Here is a 19,317-nt window from a genome sequence, read left to right on the forward strand (position 1 = left end):
TTACCTGTTGTAGTTTATGAATTAATCAAACAGCATTGTTGTTCATCACCGGGAGATTATTGCAAGGAATTCTAAATCACCAGAGGTATCTGTTTATATGATCAAATTGGAGATTGCAAAAGGTAACAACTACAGCAAACTTGTTCATCTAAGTAAAAACAGGGGAATTAGAATTAGACAGCGACTTAACAAGCAAATACACCATGAAAGGTGGATGAACTTAGAAAAGTGGGGGAAGGGAAAATAAAATGCACGAGGAGCTTAAGAACTTCTAAAGAGTTTATCACCTTTACAGTATATGGTGCATACTACAACCAGAATTAGCTAACAGAGAGTGAAGAGGAGATGCCTGGCATTGCAACTGTTGATATTGTACATTTATCTACGACAAACTTTGCGGTCCTGTCCTGTCCTGTCCTGTCCCGTCCCGTCCCGTGTGTTAGCTTCAATCGGGAATCTGATCGTAATCTCCGTTTTCGGGAGAATGATGGCTTGTTCTTCCTGCAAAAAAACAAGGAAAAATGAAGGGATTGTGTCATGTGTGTGTGTCTTTTTTATAGTATGATTATACCTGTCAAATCATAAGCATTGTTTGTGGCATCCAGACTCATCCTCCAGTCTGTAGATCGCAACGACGTCAGGTTCACTCCCCGGGGCTGAAGCAAGAAATGACTCTCCCCAATACCTTGATGCTCATCGTTTCCCCTGACTTGATTACCTCCCGAGTCGACATTCGAGCCATAGCGTAGATTTGACATTGGTGTCCCACCAGTAGGCGAGGGCAACTTTCCAGCAGATGCATCACCTTTAACACCACCAACTTCCTTCTTCGGGTCGATTACGAAGGTACCTACAATGACCTGATGTGGACAGGTCCGTACCAGAATGAACTAAGCAAAAGAATAATAATCTAAAACTCTTTAAGCCTACTAACTTAAGCAAGTGAAATCTCCCACTCCCTATCTGTTGGTTACCGTACCTGCACAGGTCCAGCAGCCTTCAACGGTCCACCGACTCCCCCTCCTATTATATGGCCATCAGCACTCGATAAACATACACTAAGACCACCAGTCTTTCCTCCGAAGTCAGTTCGTATATAAGATCCGCATAATGAAACAATCTCAAAACGACCCTAATAGTATCATTACATTGCAAATAGTTATTATAATGCATTATCAAAATGAGAAGCCAGTTATCCTTTGTCTATTTTCTGCAAGAGCTCACAGAATATATCAAGATTTAAACAAATTTATCCATGATAGATACAAAGCATCATTCTTATTTTCTTTTCCTCCGCACACTGAGGAAGAAATGCAATATCAGATGGGGAAAACAAAAATACCTCATATGTAATATTGCCTCCAGATGTCGCTGGTTGACGGAGAGATGCATTGGAGATCGAACCAGATGCAGAAAGGATACAAATTTCCCGCTTACATTGTTGCATAAAGAGCATAATTTTCTGACCCACATCCTATTCAATATGACCGTAGTGAGTGTTAGGAGGGTAAAGTGGCCAAGGTATACATACATAGCTCATCAAGCATATAATATAGAGTATACATGAGCCATTATTAAATGAAAAATGACTAGTAAACCAATTAAGAAATTCGACCGTATCTACCAAATAAATAAACAAGGTTTGCTATAACAAAGAGACTATCTAAATGACACGAAATCCAAAAGGGCGTCCTTGCCTGTCATATATTGCCCTATTTGGGCTTTTCCCTTCGGGCTTCCCCTCAAGGTTTTTAAAATGCGTCAGCTAGGGAGAGGTTTCCACACCATTGTAAAGAATGCTTCGTTCTCCTCCCCAACCGATGTGAGATCTCACATTGCCATTTATGTTAACATTTTTACTTCTGAAAACAAGAGGTACTTTTAGCTGTTATGTAGGAAACAACAATTTCATTGATCGAATGAAATGTACGAGTAAAAACCAGAGCCAAATGGAATTACCGACATACACTTCATTGAGCAACAACCAAAGAGCTACCGGATAATCCACTCTCTCTTTGCAATATTTTCGAGAGATGAGGCCTAAAGAAATAACACTTTTAATGCTATGGAGAAATGGGATACCGTAAGATTTAAACGTTTAGATGAAGACTTCTCTCAATGTGCTTCTGTAATATTTCTACTTCTCTGACGTTGACCAATTGGAGAGTTTTTTCTTTCCATAATAATCTCCTTTGATTTGGGTGGGTTTCTTATCCTCCCTTATATTCCTTCATTTTCAATAAAAGATTTGCTACCTAGAAAGACAAAAACAAAAGCTTCAAGGACACTCCAATGATAAATAATCTATCAAGAAACAGCCCATATAATCTCATGCCTTGCCCTTAAAAGGAAAGCTGCACGGCATATTGAGAATGAAGTTTTGGGCATCTCGAGGAAGTACCACCTGCCACCAAACTCACTTAAGAGCTTCCACCTAGGAGGAATAGAGACACACGACTTCGCCAAGCAATTTGCAGAAACAAGTGACTTATGTTGCATCTCTGCTTAACTTTGCACTAGCATCGCAACCCGTAAAGAGAGAGTACTTATAAGGATTCCTCTTTCGAAATACATTCCAATATTGATACCTCGAAGAAAAAGAACACACATAACACTTACTAAACCTTCTTCTTGGAAGATGATAAAATCATTGGTAGCCAGGTTGTTAGGCAACGACTTAACAAGAAAAAATGTCCCGAACCTATTAAGTAAAACCCGTCACTAGTAGAGAACCTAGATCCAGATAGCCATACACTCTTCTGTCTCTCTATGATTAAGGTTTTTCATGAAACTAAGCCGCCAACCCACCACAGCTCCACTTTCCTAAAACCCAAATCAGTGGTTCTGAACCCTCATCTCCTTGTTATTGGACACAAAAATTCTTGGAAAAGGAGCACAAAAGAGGCAGAAAACAAAAAATGATTTGCTTGAAGGAGTTTCTCAACCTGAATGCAGTTATCTATATATAGTAGCAAACAACTATTTAACATGAGCCATCAATTGATCAGATAGAAATTAGAATACATGGGCATAATATGAAAAGATAAAGCTATATTGATACAAATCTACATAGATGAAAAAGAATGAGCTGTAATGGTTAATACGAAATAAGTAGCTATAATAACATGGCGATCACATCACACAAAAAAATTTACACAACAGAACCATAGAACCACAAAACACAGAGAGTTCTTCCTTTGAGGGAAAGACTGTGAAGCAACCAATAATGGATCATCTTTTATACTTTGATTTTTATCCTTTGTTTCCATTCATACTTTCAAGTTTCCTTGTTTGCATGCAGAATATTATTCTGTCAGAAAACGAAAACGACCATAGTGGAGTTGCAAATTAGCCTGGCACTCTCTTATTCAGATATGCGTAACATTCAGTCCTACCAAAAACCACATGATACACGTACCTTACGCATATTCAAGAACATAAATCTAAAATTTCCTTTGTGTATGCATAGGAGTACATGAACATGTGTGCCAGTATGTGAGAGGGTTACTAAGAAACCATCCTCATCTGCAAGTCGTCCTCAATTTTTTTCCAACGTCATCCACTATTTATAACGATTCTCAAATGTGTATTCTCTTGTTTAAATCCCATTTCTCCTGCATTACAACACCTTTTAATTGAGTATTATCTTATTTTTCTTCTTTTTCTGCACTCTATAGCATTCAGACCATTTAATGTTCAATAGATTCAAAATTAGGACCAATTCTACAGCATTACTAAGATGAGAAAATTCATGAGTCCAAGTGGTTGGCTCAAAGATTCTCAATACAAAAGTCTCAACAATGACTCTCGTGGATTTAAATTCAAGTGCATTGCCCTTGGATAGTAAGCATTATAATTGTAAATATCTCTCTTTGATCACAAATAGATTGTGATATTGTGTAGATTTTTAATGCTTTCTCTACATAATTTATGTGTGTGTGCACGTGCGTGCGTATGATAAGAAACAAATGTGTCAAAACTTTATATTTTGAGAGTTTTTTATAGTTGTGTCGAGGATGGCTGCTTGTTCTCCCTTTCTTTTTACTTTTCCATGCCCATTGCCCACTTTCATCTCTTTCAGGAAAGCTTTGGTAGATATCACTCAACACCAAGAGGGAAAAAAAGTACAATATTAGGGAAAAGTCAAGTCAATGTAGTTAAATAGTTTTATCTTACAACTATGTGTATATAATCCGAAAAGCGAATTCAAATGACTCGCAAACAGAATCTCAAGTATTCAACCTTAGTTGCCCCCAAAACAAGACAAAAGGAAAAGAAAAAGAGAGGGAGGGAAGGGGAAGAAAAAGGAGAGAGCGAGAGAGAGAACAGAAAAGCTTCTGCATAATCTCTATAAGTGGACATTGTGCCCCATCAGAGTATGAAAACTTAACCAATCGGTGGTTGATGCGGGCACGTTCCTTTTAAATTAAAAGCAGTAAAGATTGAATCTTTCAAATAACTTCAAAAACATCATATGCAGAAACAATGTCTATTATTTATCAAGACATAAACTATATTGAAAGGCAAGAGATCGGAAATTGAATTGAGAAACAATCAAATGCACAAACACGTTCAAAATACTCTGCATCCCAACACAAAATAGTAATCAAGATCATAGAAATTCCTGAGATTCCTAATGGTATTGGTGTCCTATTGCAGTACCAATGCCATCATACTAGATATATCAATGCCAGGACAACATGACATGCACTTCCAAGCACGTCGGTATAAATGGAATCAAATCTATGAAAGCTAAGGAGAACCATTACCTCACCAGCCGCTACATTAATAACATGTGGCGAAAAACCTTGGCCTGCATTACCTACATCTCCAGTGAGAAGAACCAACTTCAAGTAAGTACTCAAGCGTATAGTCGTGAGTGAAAAAATACGAAACTAAATGAAACCTTAATATATATACATAGTCATGACAGGAAACATGTTATTTCAGAACATGAAAACATTACCAACGCTTCGTTTTGCATCTATTGTTTAAGAAAATTTACCAACTATTCCCCCTACTCTCGTACGCTTCAGGAGTGTATCGGTTTTTTTTTTTTTTTTTCCTTTCCCTTTCTTCTTTTCATTTAGATGGTGGACAGAGTAACAAAAGTTTTCAAGTGGTAAACCCACACTCACATCAACCTCACAAACAGCCCCAAAAGTAAATGCACCGTCCTCACACAATATCCAATTTCAAGAGAGGTTTCTAATTTGAAGCAAATCCCCAAAATGGATAGCTACTAAAGCCATTATGGATTTATCAAAAGAGATCCAATGTGAACAAATAAAAAAAAAAAAAACAAATTTGTTCCTTATTTTCAACATAAATGAAAATTGTTTCATATACAAATCATGGTGCAAATGCAACACAATTAGTGATCAAGATAGTTCATTATCTACATAACAAACGAACAAACCAGAACTCTAATCATAATTCTAGAATTCTAAACTTCTACACGAATGGCTGCAACCAAAATTCAGATACAATTTTCAACATATGGAGTAGAGATTTGAATCGGTTGAGGATATAATGGCTAAAAATTCAGATACAATTCTCATAAACTCCAGGTTAGTTCCGGAAATTAAACAAAAACTATCATAACCCGAACGTTCATGCTAACCAAAATACAGTAAAAAATCGAGGAAACTCGCTGAAAAGGAGTACAAGGGAATCAACAGGACTTTTGAGAGTAGGGTTTAAAACAAAAACAAGAACAAAAAATGAATTCCAAGAACAGAAACCAGAGAGAACCCTCAAACGAAGATTATAGAAACGGTAAAAAGGAAATTTCATTCCACAACCCAGAAATCCGAAAACAACGACAAATTCCAAAACCCCAGAAAAATCCACAAAATTCGCAACAAGGGCAAAACAATTCAATAAAAAAACTCGTCAAATAAAGCACAAAAACCCACCAAGTGCAGCCAACTGAGATTTCTTCGAAAACGCGGAGAAGGAAGAAGAAGCGGAAACGGCATTAAGGGAAGAAGAAGAAGCGAGGTCCTTCTTAGCCTTGGAGGACGAAGAGTGAGACGACGCTGTAGCAGCTTTCTTGGCCGCTAAAGCTTCCTCCGGCGTACCGTACTTCCTCGGCCGGCCTCTCTTACGGCGGGCAGGCTCGAGAGGCGAGGAGGACACGGCGGCGGAGGGGACGGAGTGAGGGTAAACGACGTGGGGGCCGGCGTCGGAGGAGGAGAGGTGGTGGGTAGGGGGTAATAGGCCATTGGTCGGCGATGTGGTGGGACTCTGATGGTGGTGTTGGTGGTGGAAGTAGGAGCTGAGCTGGTTTTCATTGGGTTCCATTTTTGAGATGAGAGAGAGATAGAGAGAGAAAGAGAGAGCGTGAGTTTTGGAAAATAAAATTAATAAATATTATTTTTCTTTTCCTTTTTTTTTTTTTTTTTGGAAAAGGATTTTCCTTTTTTTTTTTTTTTTTTTTTTGTACTAACTATCCATAAAATCTCTTATCTCTCATAAATAAATAATTCTTTTATTTATTTATTTATTTATTTATTAAGAAGTAGTATGAGATTTGACTTCCATGTTTTTTTCTTTGACTTAACACCTTTTTTTTTTTAGGGTTTATTCCTCTCTCTTCCTTTTTACTTTCTCTCTCTTAAATAATGTCTTAAACAATAGCAGTCTTGATAGTAGCGGACTTGCGATTGTACGGCACTCACTTTCCAACGACAAGTGAGCTAACCCAATTCGTTCTTACGTCGCCTATGGCCAAGCAATGTATGCTCGAGCCTCTAACCTCGGTTTAAAAGTTTTAGAAAACGAGGGCAAAGAGAGATTTTTGAAAGAGACGTTATATAAGCAAGCAAAAGAGTAACAACAACGACTCAAAGTATATAACCTGGGGTAGGAAGAAGTTGACAAGTTCATATAATTTATGTTCGGTAAAACAAATCATTGTTAAAATGAAGCTTTTAAAATCATAGACGAAGCTAAATTCAACAACCAACGACCACGAAACTTAATTTTTTATGCTACAAATTTGGCACGAATTTGACTATTGTCTTCTAATTACTCGTACCTTAATTTTGATCATATTAATTTCGATAACGACTATTAATATAATAAATTTTGTTAGTCAACGTAGAATTAAGTTCATAAAAGTGACAAATATAATCATTTCTCTCTCTATCTCATTTAAATATTTTCATTTAATGAATTAAAAATTTTAATTATGCTTTAATTATGATTGAATATTCCACGAAAAAGTGATATGAAGTTTAATAGTATTTTCGTTAGAGCAATTTTGGTAGGATGGTATTATAATTCGGCCTCGTTCTACTTATAATAGATGTTATTGTTATAGAGTGGTACCATCGATAGACATAAATATAATAAAACAAACGACAATGTCTAAGTCATTGCTACTTGTCACTAGTTTGAGATGAACATAGCTTGTAAAGAGCACGGTAAACAATGGATATGAATACAATATGTCGAACAAGTACCATAGTCATATCTATTGATAAACGATAACATCTGGTGTATCAACCCAAACCCACCGCTAGCAGATATTGTCATCTTTAGGCTTACCCTTCAAGGGCTTCCCCTTAAGGCAGTCTATTAGGGAGAGGTTTTCACATCATTATAAGGATTGTTTCGTTCCTCTCTCCAACCAAATATAAGGAATGTGTCTACTAGGGAAAGGTTTCCACACTTGTCATTGCTACTTGTCAATAATTTATGATGAACATAGCTTGTACAAAGCAAGATATTAGTGAGATCCCACCTCGGTTGGGGAGAAAAATGAAGCATTCATTATAAGGGTATGGAAACCTCTCCCTAGTAGACGGGTCTTAAAACCTTGAGGAGAAACCCAAAAGGAAAAGCCCAAAGAGGACAATACCTGCTAGCAGTGGGCTTGGACCGTTGCAGATGATACCAGGGCCAGACATTAGGCGATGTGGCAGCAGGAGGCTGAACCCCAAAGAGGGGTGGACACGAGGCGGTGTGCCAACAAGGACGTTGGACCCCCAAAAGGGTGGATTGGGAGGTCCCACATCGATTGGAGAAGGAAACGAGTGCCAGCGAGGACACTAGGCTCCGAAGAGAAGAGGATTGTGAGATCCCACGTCGGTTAAGAGTGATCTGGAAAATGGGTTACAAGCAAAATAGAGTCAATACAAAACCAAAACCCTGTGATATGAAGAACATGAAGAACAGATACTCAGATTTGAATTTCCATTGCTTTAACTTAAAGTTGCCTCAATGATTTACCTTTGAAGTTTTGGGTTTGGTTGAAGTTATGTTAGTAGGTGGGGGTCCAACTCAAGGCCAACTGGGTTCACTTGCCAGCTTCAAACCTATATCAATAATGGGTATTAAAACTTTTGGGGAGCATAGGAATGTAAGTAGAGCCCCCAAACAACAATTTGGAGGGTTGTGTCAAAACTTTCTACTTTTCCAGACCCAACACAAAGTTTAAGGTTAGGTTCACTAGGTTTAAACTATTGCCCAAACAACAAACAACTCTAAACCCATAATTTTAGGCCAGCTGCAAATCTAGAAAACAAATTGTTCGAGTAAAATATCCCTTTCACGAGTTTTTCGCCACCGATATTTGGTATTGAAGACATGATTTTAGGTCCTAAAGTTTCTTTCGATTATCTAGTAACAACGACGGTTAAATCCTTCAGAGCTAAGTCTTCAACGTTTGGATTGTGTTTGATACATTCACGAACGATGATACTCGTTCGTCGATGTCCTATTGCATCTCACACCTTTGCCAGCCAACCAATGATTAAAAGCTGCGGCCAAATGGGTATCAGCTGCTTGTGAAGTTTTTGAAGTTTTTGAAACAGTGATGGATCAGACACTAGTTTTTGGAAAGATAGGGGTTGGATAATGGTTCCCTTTGCTTGGTTTTCTCATCTTTTTGTCTCCTTCCTTCTATGGATGTCCACTTTTGTAGCTTGTCCTATCTTTTGAATTCCACGACATACAACAGTCTAGTCATCCTTGTTTGAAAGGAAAGCGATAGTCACATCGATTCGAGAGGGAAACAAAGCATTCCTTACAGGGATATGAAAATCACTCACTAACAGATGGGTTTTAAAACCATAAGGCTGACGGCGATACATAACCGGCCAAAGCAGACAATATTTGTTAGTAGTGGGTTTGGGCTGTTAGAAATGATATCAGAGCTAGACACCGAACGGTGTGTCAGCGTGGACACTGGGCCCAAGGGGGATGGATTGTGAGATCTCACATTGGTTGGATAGGGAAACGAAACATTCCTCATAAGAGTATGGAAATCTCTCCTTAACAGACGCGTTTTAAAACCATAAGGCTGACAGCGATACATAACGAGCCAAAGCGGACAATATCTGTTACCAGTGGGTTTGGGCTGTTACAAATGATATCAGAGCTACACACCGAGCGGTGTGTCAACGAGGACACTGGGCCTAAGAGGGATGGATTGTGAGACCTCACATCCGTTGGAGAGGGGAACGAAGCATTTCTTATAAGGATATGGAAACCTCTTCCTAACAGACACGTTTTAAAACAGTGACGCTGACAACGATAAGTAACGGGTCATAGCGAATAATATCTGTTAGTAGTGTGCTTGGACGGTTACATCCTAAGTGATTGCTACTTGTCAGATATAAACCTCAAACAATTCAACTTTTTACCAAATATCTTCCTTCCTCTTTAAACAAGCATAGCGTAAGGTCTTGACATACCTTTAAGGAATAAGATATCACATTCTTTTTTCTTCGCTACTATACAGAACATTCATCAACCTCCTATGTGCAACTCCATTACTCCCTCATAGCTTATAGTTTCAATCCTCATCATCGGTGGTATCCTTGGTAGACGTTACGGCGATGTTGTGCGAGATTTTAAGTTCTTCCAACTGCAACACGATATTTTTTGTTCGATAAGAAACAAGAGCTTGCTATAGATAAAGGGAAGTTACAAAAGAATTTGCTAAAGATATGGCACCACCGAGAAGCGTTAAGCTGCACAAAATTCCCAAAAAAAAAAAACAAAAGAAGTAGACTTATCATTTGTGACCGCCTAAGCCCAAGCCCACCACTGGCAGATATTGTCCTCTTTGGATGGTTACAAATTTTGGTGGATGATATTAGAGTTGTGATGTTTCTATAATGTATTTTGCCATAAAGCATACATTGTGGCTATATAAAGCCATGTATGTTGTCTTTGTACAGTAGACTTGGAATAGGTAGTAAAATGAGCATTTGTGCTTTCTTTTAGCCAATGGCTAAGTTTCTTTGTAATTCTATGTAGTTTAGGTTGTATGTAGAATCATTCAAGCTTGACATGATCAATCTTGCTTGTAGAGTGATTCGAATCTCAAACAAGTGTTCTTGCTTTGAGATATTTGATCAACAAGGTAATCTGAATTTTATTTTCCCTTGGAGTGATGCTTTATCATTAGGGCTAAGTGTTCTTACCTTTCCTTTGCAATTCTATGTAGTTTAGATTGCATGTTTAGAATCATTCAAGCTAGACATGATCAATTTTGCTTGTGGAGTGATCCGAATCTCAAACAAGTGTTCTTGTCTTGAAATATTCGATCAACAAAGTAATCCGAATCTTACTTTCCTTATAATGATTCTTTATGATTGGTATCCAAACCTTCCCTTAAGTTGATTCCTTATCATCGAGATACCTTCCAAAATCCCTAATTTCTCTAAATGATCGCCTATAAAAGCTCTAATTTCTTAAGATTTTCATAGTCTTGTTCTTCATAATATTATATTTTGCCTTTTGTTCATATTTTGCACTTTTTTCAGTCAGTTTCACGGTTTTAAAACGCGTCTGCCAGGTTGAGGTCTCCACACCCTTACAAGGAATGGTTCGTTCCCCTCTCCAACCAATGTGGGATCTCACAATCCACTCCCTTCGAGGCCAGCGTCCTTGCTGGCACACCACCCGTGTTTGGTTTTGATACAGTTTGTAACAGTCTAAGTCCACCGTTAAAAGATATTGTCCATTTTGACCCGTTACGTACTGCCATCAGCCTCATGATTTTAAAACGCGTCTACCTGGAAGAGGTTTCCACATCCTTATAAGAAATGTTTCGTTCCCCTCTGCAACTGATGTGGGATCTCACAATCCACCCCCTTAAGGTCCAGCGTCCTCGTTGGCACACCGCCCGGTGTCTGACTCTAATACCATTTGTAACAGCCCAAGTCCACCGCTAGCCGATATTGTCCATTTTGGTCCATTATGTATCTCCATAAGCCTCACAGTTTTAAAACGCATCTACTAGAGAGAGATTTCCACACCCTTATACGAAATGCTTCATTTCCCTCTCTAACATATATAGGATCTCACAATTGCTTAGTTTTAAATTTGTCAGGTATGTCTCGATGTAGGGAAAAGGAGATTTCTTGTCTTCATCCTCTTGTCTTGTGACGGGGATAAGAGACATCACAAGGAGAAGCTCTTGAAAGGAAAATCCAAAGAGGACAATATCTACAAGCGGTGGGCTTGTAAAGCGCTCAAACAGACCAAAATTTGGATATGGAATCACGACATAAACCCAGTTGAAATAAACTCTGTTTTGATAGCTTATAACACAGAACAGCTACTCATTGTATCATATTATTAGCAGATTCTGAGATTTGATATGGGCTGATGAAGAACATAAAACAAACTGCATTTCAAGAAAAACATTATGCTCCACGAAATAACCTCAACTATTGATATTTGTCCAACAATCACGGCAGCAAGCAAGACATAAGAACATGATCCAAAACCAAAAACTGAAAGAAAGAACTTACGGGAGGGTGTTAGACGAACACGACTCTCCACAATGGTATGATATTGTCCATTTTGAGCATAAGCTCTCGTGGCTTTCCTTTGGACTTCCTCAAAAGGCCTCATACCAATGGAGTTAGTATTCCTCATTTATAAACCCATGATCATTCCCTAAATTAGCCGACGTTGGACTTTCATCATCCAACAGAGGGCAGAGGAAGGCTTGTCATTTTGTTCATACAACGCCATTAGACTCCAAATACTTCCTAAAATCTTCCTTTCTTTTGCTTCTTTTTCCTAAATTGCAGAAAAGGGGTTCGAATTATCATAGAAATAGAGCGATTCAAACAATAGATCTGACCTCTTTGTGTCCCATGGAGAAGAAACACAGTTGCTTGCTGGTTGAGTGCTCGATTCTTCGATGGTATCCGTCCCCATCTCCGCAAGAATATTGGTTTAGAGTGCAGCAGACGTCTGAGCTTCAACCCGAACAGTGGCAGCCTTCCATCGCCTTGGGCCGTGATGGTGAGTTCCAGTTTCATCGCAGCCCACAACATTATTGGATTATATAAATGGGTGAATTTTGTGCGAATAAATGGATATCAAATAAGTTAAAAGAAGTTTATTAAATGCATACATTAATATTTCTTCAAGTTATTGAATAAAAAACATGAATGTTTGACTTCAAAATTAATGATTTTTCCATCGCGCATCACGCATGATAGGTTGAAAATCTCGAAGATTCAACTATGTCGATTGAAATTATTATGATTTTTACTATAGAAGTGATTTGTGCAAGTTGCCCTCGAACGAAAACGACATTAACAATAAGAACTCATTAGAATCAAATGAAAACTAATGAACATAAACGAAACTTTTTAAAGTTAATACGCTCTGTTTGACATTGATATCACTTAATTATGAGACAAAAGGTTACATGAACTGAAAATCAAGCTCTGATAATATTGAATCCTTGACTCTCAGTTCTTCACCGAATCATTCTATATTACAACACTAATAATCGAAACTCCGTGGCAAGGAACTAATTGAAAACAACTGTAAAACTACTTAATAGAAGTCAGTTTTCACATGCCCTGCTTTTCTATGTACGAATCTTCTCTGCAATTGAATCGATCAACATTCATGTCGGTCTCAGTCCTCTCAATGCAGCAGCAAAGATCTAAACATGACACGAGATCACTCGTTAATTGCGAGTAGAAATTAATAATGATATGATTAATAAGAATACGAAACTCTTAGTTGTTCAAATATGCTTCCTCTAAAATCAATGAGACTGCTGCATGGTGTCACAATCGCACTTTTCTTGGCATGTGGCTACGGACAACACGCCCTGAACAAGCATGTCCATGACACATACACCAGCAATTTTACGAGCAGCAGTACGTTCTTCAAGACTATCTATGATTAAAATCCTTCCATGGTCCTAAGCTTTCAGATATTTTTAGCTTGTAGTTACTCAATCTTTGCTTTAATCCTTAAACATCTCTAAAAATGAAGTCCTAATCGTGATTACCTTAGAAGGAGCTCCATTTTGCTGCTGTGGTTGTGTGAAAAGTGCCTTAGATCGAGTGTGGTAGCTACTAGTTTGTTCCTCGATATTAGCTCGTGGAGCCTCGTCTTGACGAAAGTTGGTAGATTGAGCCTCGTCCGTTCTGGATTTCCCTGCTCTTCCAAAATTAGAAGTATTGTCATGGATAGAAGTTTGGGGGTCCTGGTTCTTTTTCGAAAACTGAGTAGCAGCTGCTCGAGCACCAGCTATGACAGCATCGAGTTTAGATGACTTCTCCACTTCGGATCGAGATCCTTTAGTCTCGGGAGAACGTGACGAGACAGATCCTGGCTTCAAGGAAAATGGATCTCTAGGATCTGGAAGTTGAAACTTTACAGGCAGTGGGCATTTAACATGGATGAGACCTCTAACAGCTGCTTCAAATATCTGACCAAATACAATCTGATTTTAGAACAAACGCACACAAAAGAGTCATTAAAGAGAGAATCGAAACAAAGTTAACATTTCCACCTTCTTTTCTAAGTTATAAACGCCTTGGTAACCACGCATCTCGAACGGAATCAGTAATTTCTGAAACAGTTAAAAGAAATTTCATTCAGTATATTATAACTCTGCTGAAACTTGATTTTAAATCAGTACACACCTGTGGTTGTTCACAGAGCCAGCAGAAATCAGTTTGTGCTTCTAGTCTAACCTGCAGGTTTACTTTTATTAGCTTTTCTTAGATAAGATGCCTCAGAAACTAAGGTATGGATGAGGAAAGCTAGGCTACCCACCCCTTCAGGTACTTTATCCCAACTTTTCAGTTCATCACCATGAACACAGCCAACCACTTCAACACAACCTGAATGAACATACATGAATGTTGATAATCAAGCATGGGTCTTGTCTAGAAACTCATGAGACAAACATGTATGGCCATAAATCTCATGGGATTTTAATATGATAGATAGTTTTGAATCGTAACAGCCCAAGCCCACCGCTAGTAGATATTGTCCGCTATGGTCCATTATATATCGCTGTCAACCTCGTTTTAAAACGCGTCTACTAGGGAGAGGTTTCCACACCTTTATAAGGGGTGCTTCGTTCCCTCTCCAACTTAGGACCCAGCGTCCTCGCTGGCACACCACCCGGTGTCTGGCTCTAATACCATTTGTAATAGTCCAAGCCCACATTAACAGATATTGTCCTCTTTGAGCTCTCTTTCGGGGTTCCCCTCAAGTTTTAGAACACGTTTGTTAGGGAGAGGTTTCCACACCCTTATAAGGGATGCTTTATTCTCCTCTCCAACCGATGTGGGATCTCAGATGAACCCATATCTGAAAGTCCATAGTTCAACACATCTTTCAAATTTATTATGCTCGAAAGTAACAGCCTAAGCCAAACCCACCACTAGTAGATATTGTCCGCTATGGTCCATTATGTATCGCTGTCAGCCTCACGATTTTAAAACGCGTCTCTAGGGAGAGGTTTCCACACCCTTATAAGGGATGTTTCGTTCCCCTCTCCAACAGATGTGAGATTTCACAATTCACCCCTTTTAAGGTCCCAACGTCCTCGTTGGCACACAACCCGGTATCTAGCTCTGATATCATTTGTAACAGCCCAAGCCCACCGCTAACAATGTCCTCTTTGGGCTTTCCCTTTCGAGCTTCCCTTCAAGGTTTTAAAATGCGTCTATTAGGGAGAGGTTTCTAAACCCTTATAAGGAATGTTTCGTTCTCTTTTCTAACCAATGTGAAATCTCACATGAACCCATATCTGAAAGTGCATAGTTCAACACATCTTTCAAATTTATTATGCTCGAAAGTACTCTCGATGTCAATATTTATAGTCATTTTTAATTACATTTCCCTCTCCATATGCTCATATCATGCATACTCAACCGACACTGTAAGTGTGCAAGTCATGAAAATCTGCAGTCATATAACATAAATAACATACTCAAAATCAGTCTAACAAGTGATGATTCCACCAAGTGGCAAACATAACATATGTCAGAACATAGAGATAAATATGGATTCAGAGCATAGACACCAAGATATCAATCAAAACAGTAATGGTGTTGCCTTAATGGTAGACTCCAAATAAGTACTTCATGGAATGTGATCGGAAAAGCGCCAAAAAAAACACAAGAACCAGTAAAACATAAGTAATATATCATGAAAAATCATCAGATTTAATACCTAAAAGCCTTGAAACAGGATAATGTTCTGGAAACTTAAGATCAGTAATCCCATCCAGAGCATAAACTTCTCTATAGAAATCCTCCATTGCTTTGATTGTAGAATCCTCAGGAACCTTACTTGCAGCATGAATCCAAAGACGACCTTCAGTGATCAAGTTCAGAATATAGAATCATCCTTTACTAAACCACATCCACAAAGAAAGAAGAAATAAACTAACAAAAGATATGCCAATAACACAATCATTTAGAGTTTAGGGTTGGATGATTCAAAGGGTCAACAGTAAAGCAACTTCAAACACATGAATCCCCAATTCAGCGTCTTAATTCCACTTTTCTTTTGTGTTATTCGCACATTCAAACGAAAGTAGATTTGAAAGGACAGAACAAACCTGTGAGGGGAGCAGACCAGGACCTGCCCTCGATGCGTTTGATACCATAGACCAGCAGAGAAGCCCATGGCTGATGCATCGTCAAACATGGGTTCGAAAAATTCCCAGAATTCCTTCCTTTCATCGTTTCTTCACGCTAAGAGATGCAGAGAATTGGGAACCAGTGGCGGGTCGGGAGAAATTGAAAACAAATGGGTTTGCGAGAATCGAGGGTTTGTGGAAATCCTCGGCAAAGATATGCCGTTTTGTATTATATAATTACAGAATTTGAAATTTTTATAAATTAAGATAAGAAAAAGATTTAAATTTTAAATTAAAAAAAAAAAAAGATAAAATCGATTATCTTCTATATTGTAATAGGATTAGGAAAAATTAATATTAATATTTAAATAAACTCACGACGGCCCACAGAGTACTCTGCAATCAACTCCAATTTGAGTAATTCTTAGAAAGAAACAACAATGTCTGATAATCTAGACTCCATCAGTTCTAGCTCGTTTCAATGGATGGACAATTTCAACCAAATAGTTTGTAGAAAGAAAAGGACTCTAGTTGAATATATCGACTGTCCTGGCCATGAGAACCCGAACATGTCGCCGACGCCGATGAACAGAGTTGATCCAGAAGCCGAAAATCGGTCTGGGGTCGTGAATGGCAATAGCCCAATTGCCGAAAACCCACCGGAGCCGATGAATGAAGATGACCCAGATGAGGAAATTCAGCCGGTGGCGGAGGAGGAGATGCCGGCAGAGATGAGAGATCATATAACGGAAAGAATGGGTGGTTACCGTGTGCAAATGATAATCGAAAAGAAGTTGACGGCGACTGACATGAGGACGAATCAAGGGCGGCTGTCGCTGCCGAAGAAGATGGTGAGAGTGGAATTTATGACGGCGGAGGAGGAGAAGATGTTGGAGCACCGGAGCAAAGGGGAAGATGAATTGAACTACATTGACACATTCATAGTGGGATCCGATTTAAAAGTGAATCCAATTCGGTTCAAGAAGTGGCTAATGGGGAAAAATTACGTGAATTGTTTGGTCAACAAATGGAACTCTTTTGCTAGAGCTTATGGACTCAAGACCGGAACTAAGGTTCGTGTTTGGAGTTTCAGGGTCGATGAAAGGGACGAGAACGACATTGTTAAATCTGAATTGCGCTTCGCCCTTGTCAAGATTTAAGATGAATTTATGTGACAATGTCTTGGACGACACCGTTGATAGAAGTGTTCATATGTATACGTCCTTATTTGTTTGTAACAATCAGATAGTGCCTACAAAACACATAACGTTATAGCATCTCTGCACTATATTGATCGTAATTTTGCTTTCTACGTTACAGCGTGCCCTTTAAATATATATATTTTTTTTTTACGCTGGTTCAATCTTATCTAATTGTTCATATATTTCTCGAGATTACGGAGATTTTTTAGCAATAAAAAGATTAACAATAATTAAGCCTTACAAACCTATGCTATGACAGAATTTTAAATAAAGTTGCAACGTTTATTAATTTTGAGCCCAAATTTAATGAAAATTATAATTTTTTATAAAAATAGTGACGTAATTTATATAGTTATATAAATCAATAAATTTATTGCGCCTTCTTCAACAAACAGTTCGCGTGGCCTAATGGATAAGGCGCTCGCCTCCGGAGCGGGAGATTGTGGGTTCGAGTCCCATCGTGAACGCTTTTTTTTTTTTTTTTTTTTTCCAAAATCCAAGGTAAATTTCAAACCTCCTTGTGGTAATTTTTTTTTAGCTACAACCTTACCAATGAAAGCTAATTTATAATTTATAATTTATTTTTAGAATGGTCAAACTAGGAGGGTTACGACTAATCCAACTCATATAAAGGTCGAATTCAGTTAGAGAAACGATTTAATTTTAATTGAGTTCAAACCGATTTAACTATACCTAAGTTGAGTCAACTCAAGACACCACGTACTTGGCCTGAAACTCCCATGGAGTCGTTCGAGTTAAATAACGATTCAACGACGAGTGCCAAGGTTGACGATGATGTATGGAAAATGACCCAATTGCCCTCCTTAGTTACTTGGCCTGAAACTCCCATGGAGTCATTCAAGTTAAATAGCGATTCAACGACGAGCGTCAAGGTTGACAATGACGTATGGAAAATGACCCAATTGCCCTCCTTAGTTACTTGGCCTGAAACTCCCATGGAGTCATTCAAGTTAAACAACGATTCAACAACGAGCGTCGAGGTTGACAATGACGTATGAAAAATGACCCAATTGCCCTCCTTAGTTACCTGGCCTGAAACTCCCATGGAGTCGTTCGAGTTAAATAACGATTCAACGACGAGCGTCAAGGTTGACAATGACGTATGGAAAATGACCCAATTGCCCTCCTTAGTTACTTGGCCTGAAACTCCCATGGAGTCATTCAAGTTAAACAACGATTCAACAACGAGCGTCGAGGTTGACGATAACGTATGGAAAATGACCCAATTGCCCTCCTTAGGGAACCTCATATATATTCTTGACCATAACAAAATCAGGGGCTTTGAGGTCATGCTTAGGGATAATATATACCTATAATATGGTAGGGTTTGTAGAGTAACTAACCTAAACATTTACATTTATGGAATAAAATTTGGTAGTAGAAGATGCCTATCTAAATAGGGCACTAAAAATGAAGGCTGTACCCATATTTAGGGTATCCCCATGATTTTAGGGCAGCCCTATATCTAGGGTTACCATTTCCAGGTGTGTAGAATATAGAATAGCCTGATTCATTTTTTTAATTTTTCCTTCTGGAATGTCACACCTTGTAGTTTGTAATTAATGTCCGATGATGAAGATAAATTGTTGACTAAATAAAGTCAAATGCAGCCATATTATTATTATTATTATTATTGATATTTAGCATCTCTTGTAGTTGGAGTCGTGTAAAGAGCATTAAATTTTCGTGGACGTGTCGATATTTTTATATGTTCATACGTTTGAAATCGAGGTAAAGGGTAAATCGACATTTTTTTTAGTATATCATAAAAGAATAGATAAAATATATATATATATATAAAAAAAAGTATTCATATGATCAGATAACTCGACCAATCCGAATTATTCAACTCAAATTATAAACGTTTGAATTGGGTCAGTTCCTGGGTTCACTTTTTTTTTTTTTTTTTTTTTTGTTAGGTAAACTCGACCATCTTGAAAATAGGATTATAACTCAACTAAACTCTACCTTACTTGTTAGGAAGATTAAGAATGTTTGACGTTTGATACTAATGTTAGTAACATGTGGCGAGTTGTGATTATTTGATATTTGAGTTTTATGAATTTAATTATTAATATAACACCGTATTTTTTAAAATAATTAAAAATAATAACTCGACCACCCAATCTAACTTGTTTTTTTTTAAATAGAATTTAATTATTAATATAACACGTATTTTTTAAAATAATTAAAAATAATAACTCACCATCCAAT

The 19,317-nt window shown here is 38.0% G+C and overlaps 3 protein-coding genes, 1 long non-coding RNA gene and 1 other non-coding gene across 5 annotated transcripts; 2 read left to right on the top strand and 3 right to left on the bottom strand.

Moving 5' to 3' along the window:
* Positions 1 to 66: 66 nt before the first annotated feature.
* On the bottom strand, positions 67 to 6,344 carry LOC111805609 (AT-hook motif nuclear-localized protein 14). Its single transcript, XM_023690738.2, has 6 exons — positions 5,919 to 6,344; positions 4,770 to 4,822; positions 1,343 to 1,474; positions 980 to 1,132; positions 572 to 860; positions 67 to 501 (listed from the first exon to the last, which is right to left on the bottom strand). The coding sequence occupies exons 1-6, from the start codon at positions 6,304 to 6,306 to the stop codon at positions 446 to 448; spliced, it is 1,071 nt and encodes a 356-aa protein (XP_023546506.1). The 5' UTR covers positions 6,307 to 6,344; the 3' UTR covers positions 67 to 445.
* A 1,026-nt stretch (positions 6,345 to 7,370) lies between these two features.
* Positions 7,371 to 17,040, top strand: LOC111804832 (uncharacterized). Its single transcript, XM_087128686.1, has 3 exons — positions 7,371 to 7,391; positions 7,952 to 8,137; positions 16,309 to 17,040. Exons 1-3 carry the CDS (start codon positions 7,371 to 7,373, stop codon positions 17,038 to 17,040), a joined length of 939 nt encoding a protein of 312 aa, XP_086984812.1.
* On the bottom strand, positions 9,627 to 12,324 carry LOC111805823 (uncharacterized). The gene is made up of 2 exons (XR_002816710.2): positions 12,113 to 12,324; positions 9,627 to 9,877 (listed from the first exon to the last, which is right to left on the bottom strand). It is a non-coding gene; the product is annotated as an uncharacterized LOC111805823 (long non-coding RNA).
* Positions 12,601 to 16,096, bottom strand: LOC111804923 (RNA-binding ASCH domain protein). Its single transcript, XM_023689753.2, has 7 exons — positions 15,860 to 16,096; positions 15,469 to 15,612; positions 14,059 to 14,126; positions 13,926 to 13,976; positions 13,793 to 13,852; positions 13,286 to 13,708; positions 12,601 to 12,931 (listed from the first exon to the last, which is right to left on the bottom strand). Exons 1-7 carry the CDS (start codon positions 15,981 to 15,983, stop codon positions 12,893 to 12,895), a joined length of 909 nt encoding a protein of 302 aa, XP_023545521.2. The 5' UTR covers positions 15,984 to 16,096; the 3' UTR covers positions 12,601 to 12,892.
* Positions 17,041 to 17,476: 436 nt separating the features above from the next.
* Positions 17,477 to 17,549, top strand: TRNAR-CCG (transfer RNA arginine (anticodon CCG)). Its single transcript has one exon. It is a non-coding gene; the product is annotated as a tRNA-Arg (tRNA).
* Positions 17,550 to 19,317: the final 1,768 nt, after the last annotated feature.

Source organism: Cucurbita pepo, chromosome 11 (genome assembly GCF_057944985.1).
Source record: "Cucurbita pepo subsp. pepo isolate OVF chromosome 11, ASM5794498v1, whole genome shotgun sequence".
In the NCBI taxonomy this organism is placed as follows: Eukaryota; Viridiplantae; Streptophyta; class Magnoliopsida; order Cucurbitales; family Cucurbitaceae; genus Cucurbita; species Cucurbita pepo.

Excerpts from the sequence above, each read along its gene's own strand:
- LOC111805609 (XM_023690738.2), bottom strand. The coding sequence starts at position 6,306 with ATGGAACCCAATGAAAACCAGCTCAGCTCCTACTTCCACCACCAACAC. Across the intron at positions 4,823-5,918 it reads ATCTCAGTTGGCTGCACTTG|GTAATGCAGGCCAAGGTTTT; the intron begins GTGGGTTTTTGT and ends CTGGAGATGTAG. Across the intron at positions 861-979 it reads AGGCTGCTGGACCTGTGCAG|GTCATTGTAGGTACCTTCGT; the intron begins GTACGGTAACCA and ends TGTCCACATCAG.
- LOC111804832 (XM_087128686.1), top strand. The coding sequence starts at position 7,371 with ATGTCTAAGTCATTGCTACTT. Across the intron at positions 7,392-7,951 it reads TGTCTAAGTCATTGCTACTT|AGGGGTGGACACGAGGCGGT; the intron begins GTCACTAGTTTG and ends TGAACCCCAAAG. Across the intron at positions 8,138-16,308 it reads TGGGTTACAAGCAAAATAGA|AAAGAAACAACAATGTCTGA; the intron begins GTCAATACAAAA and ends AGTAATTCTTAG.
- LOC111804923 (XM_023689753.2), bottom strand. The coding sequence starts at position 15,983 with ATGAAAGGAAGGAATTCTGGGAATTTTTCGAACCCATGTTTGACGATG. Across the intron at positions 14,127-15,468 it reads TCCTGTTTCAAGGCTTTTAG|GTTGTGTTGAAGTGGTTGGC; the intron begins GTATTAAATCTG and ends ATGTTCATTCAG. Across the intron at positions 13,977-14,058 it reads GGGATAAAGTACCTGAAGGG|GTTAGACTAGAAGCACAAAC; the intron begins GTGGGTAGCCTA and ends GTAAACCTGCAG.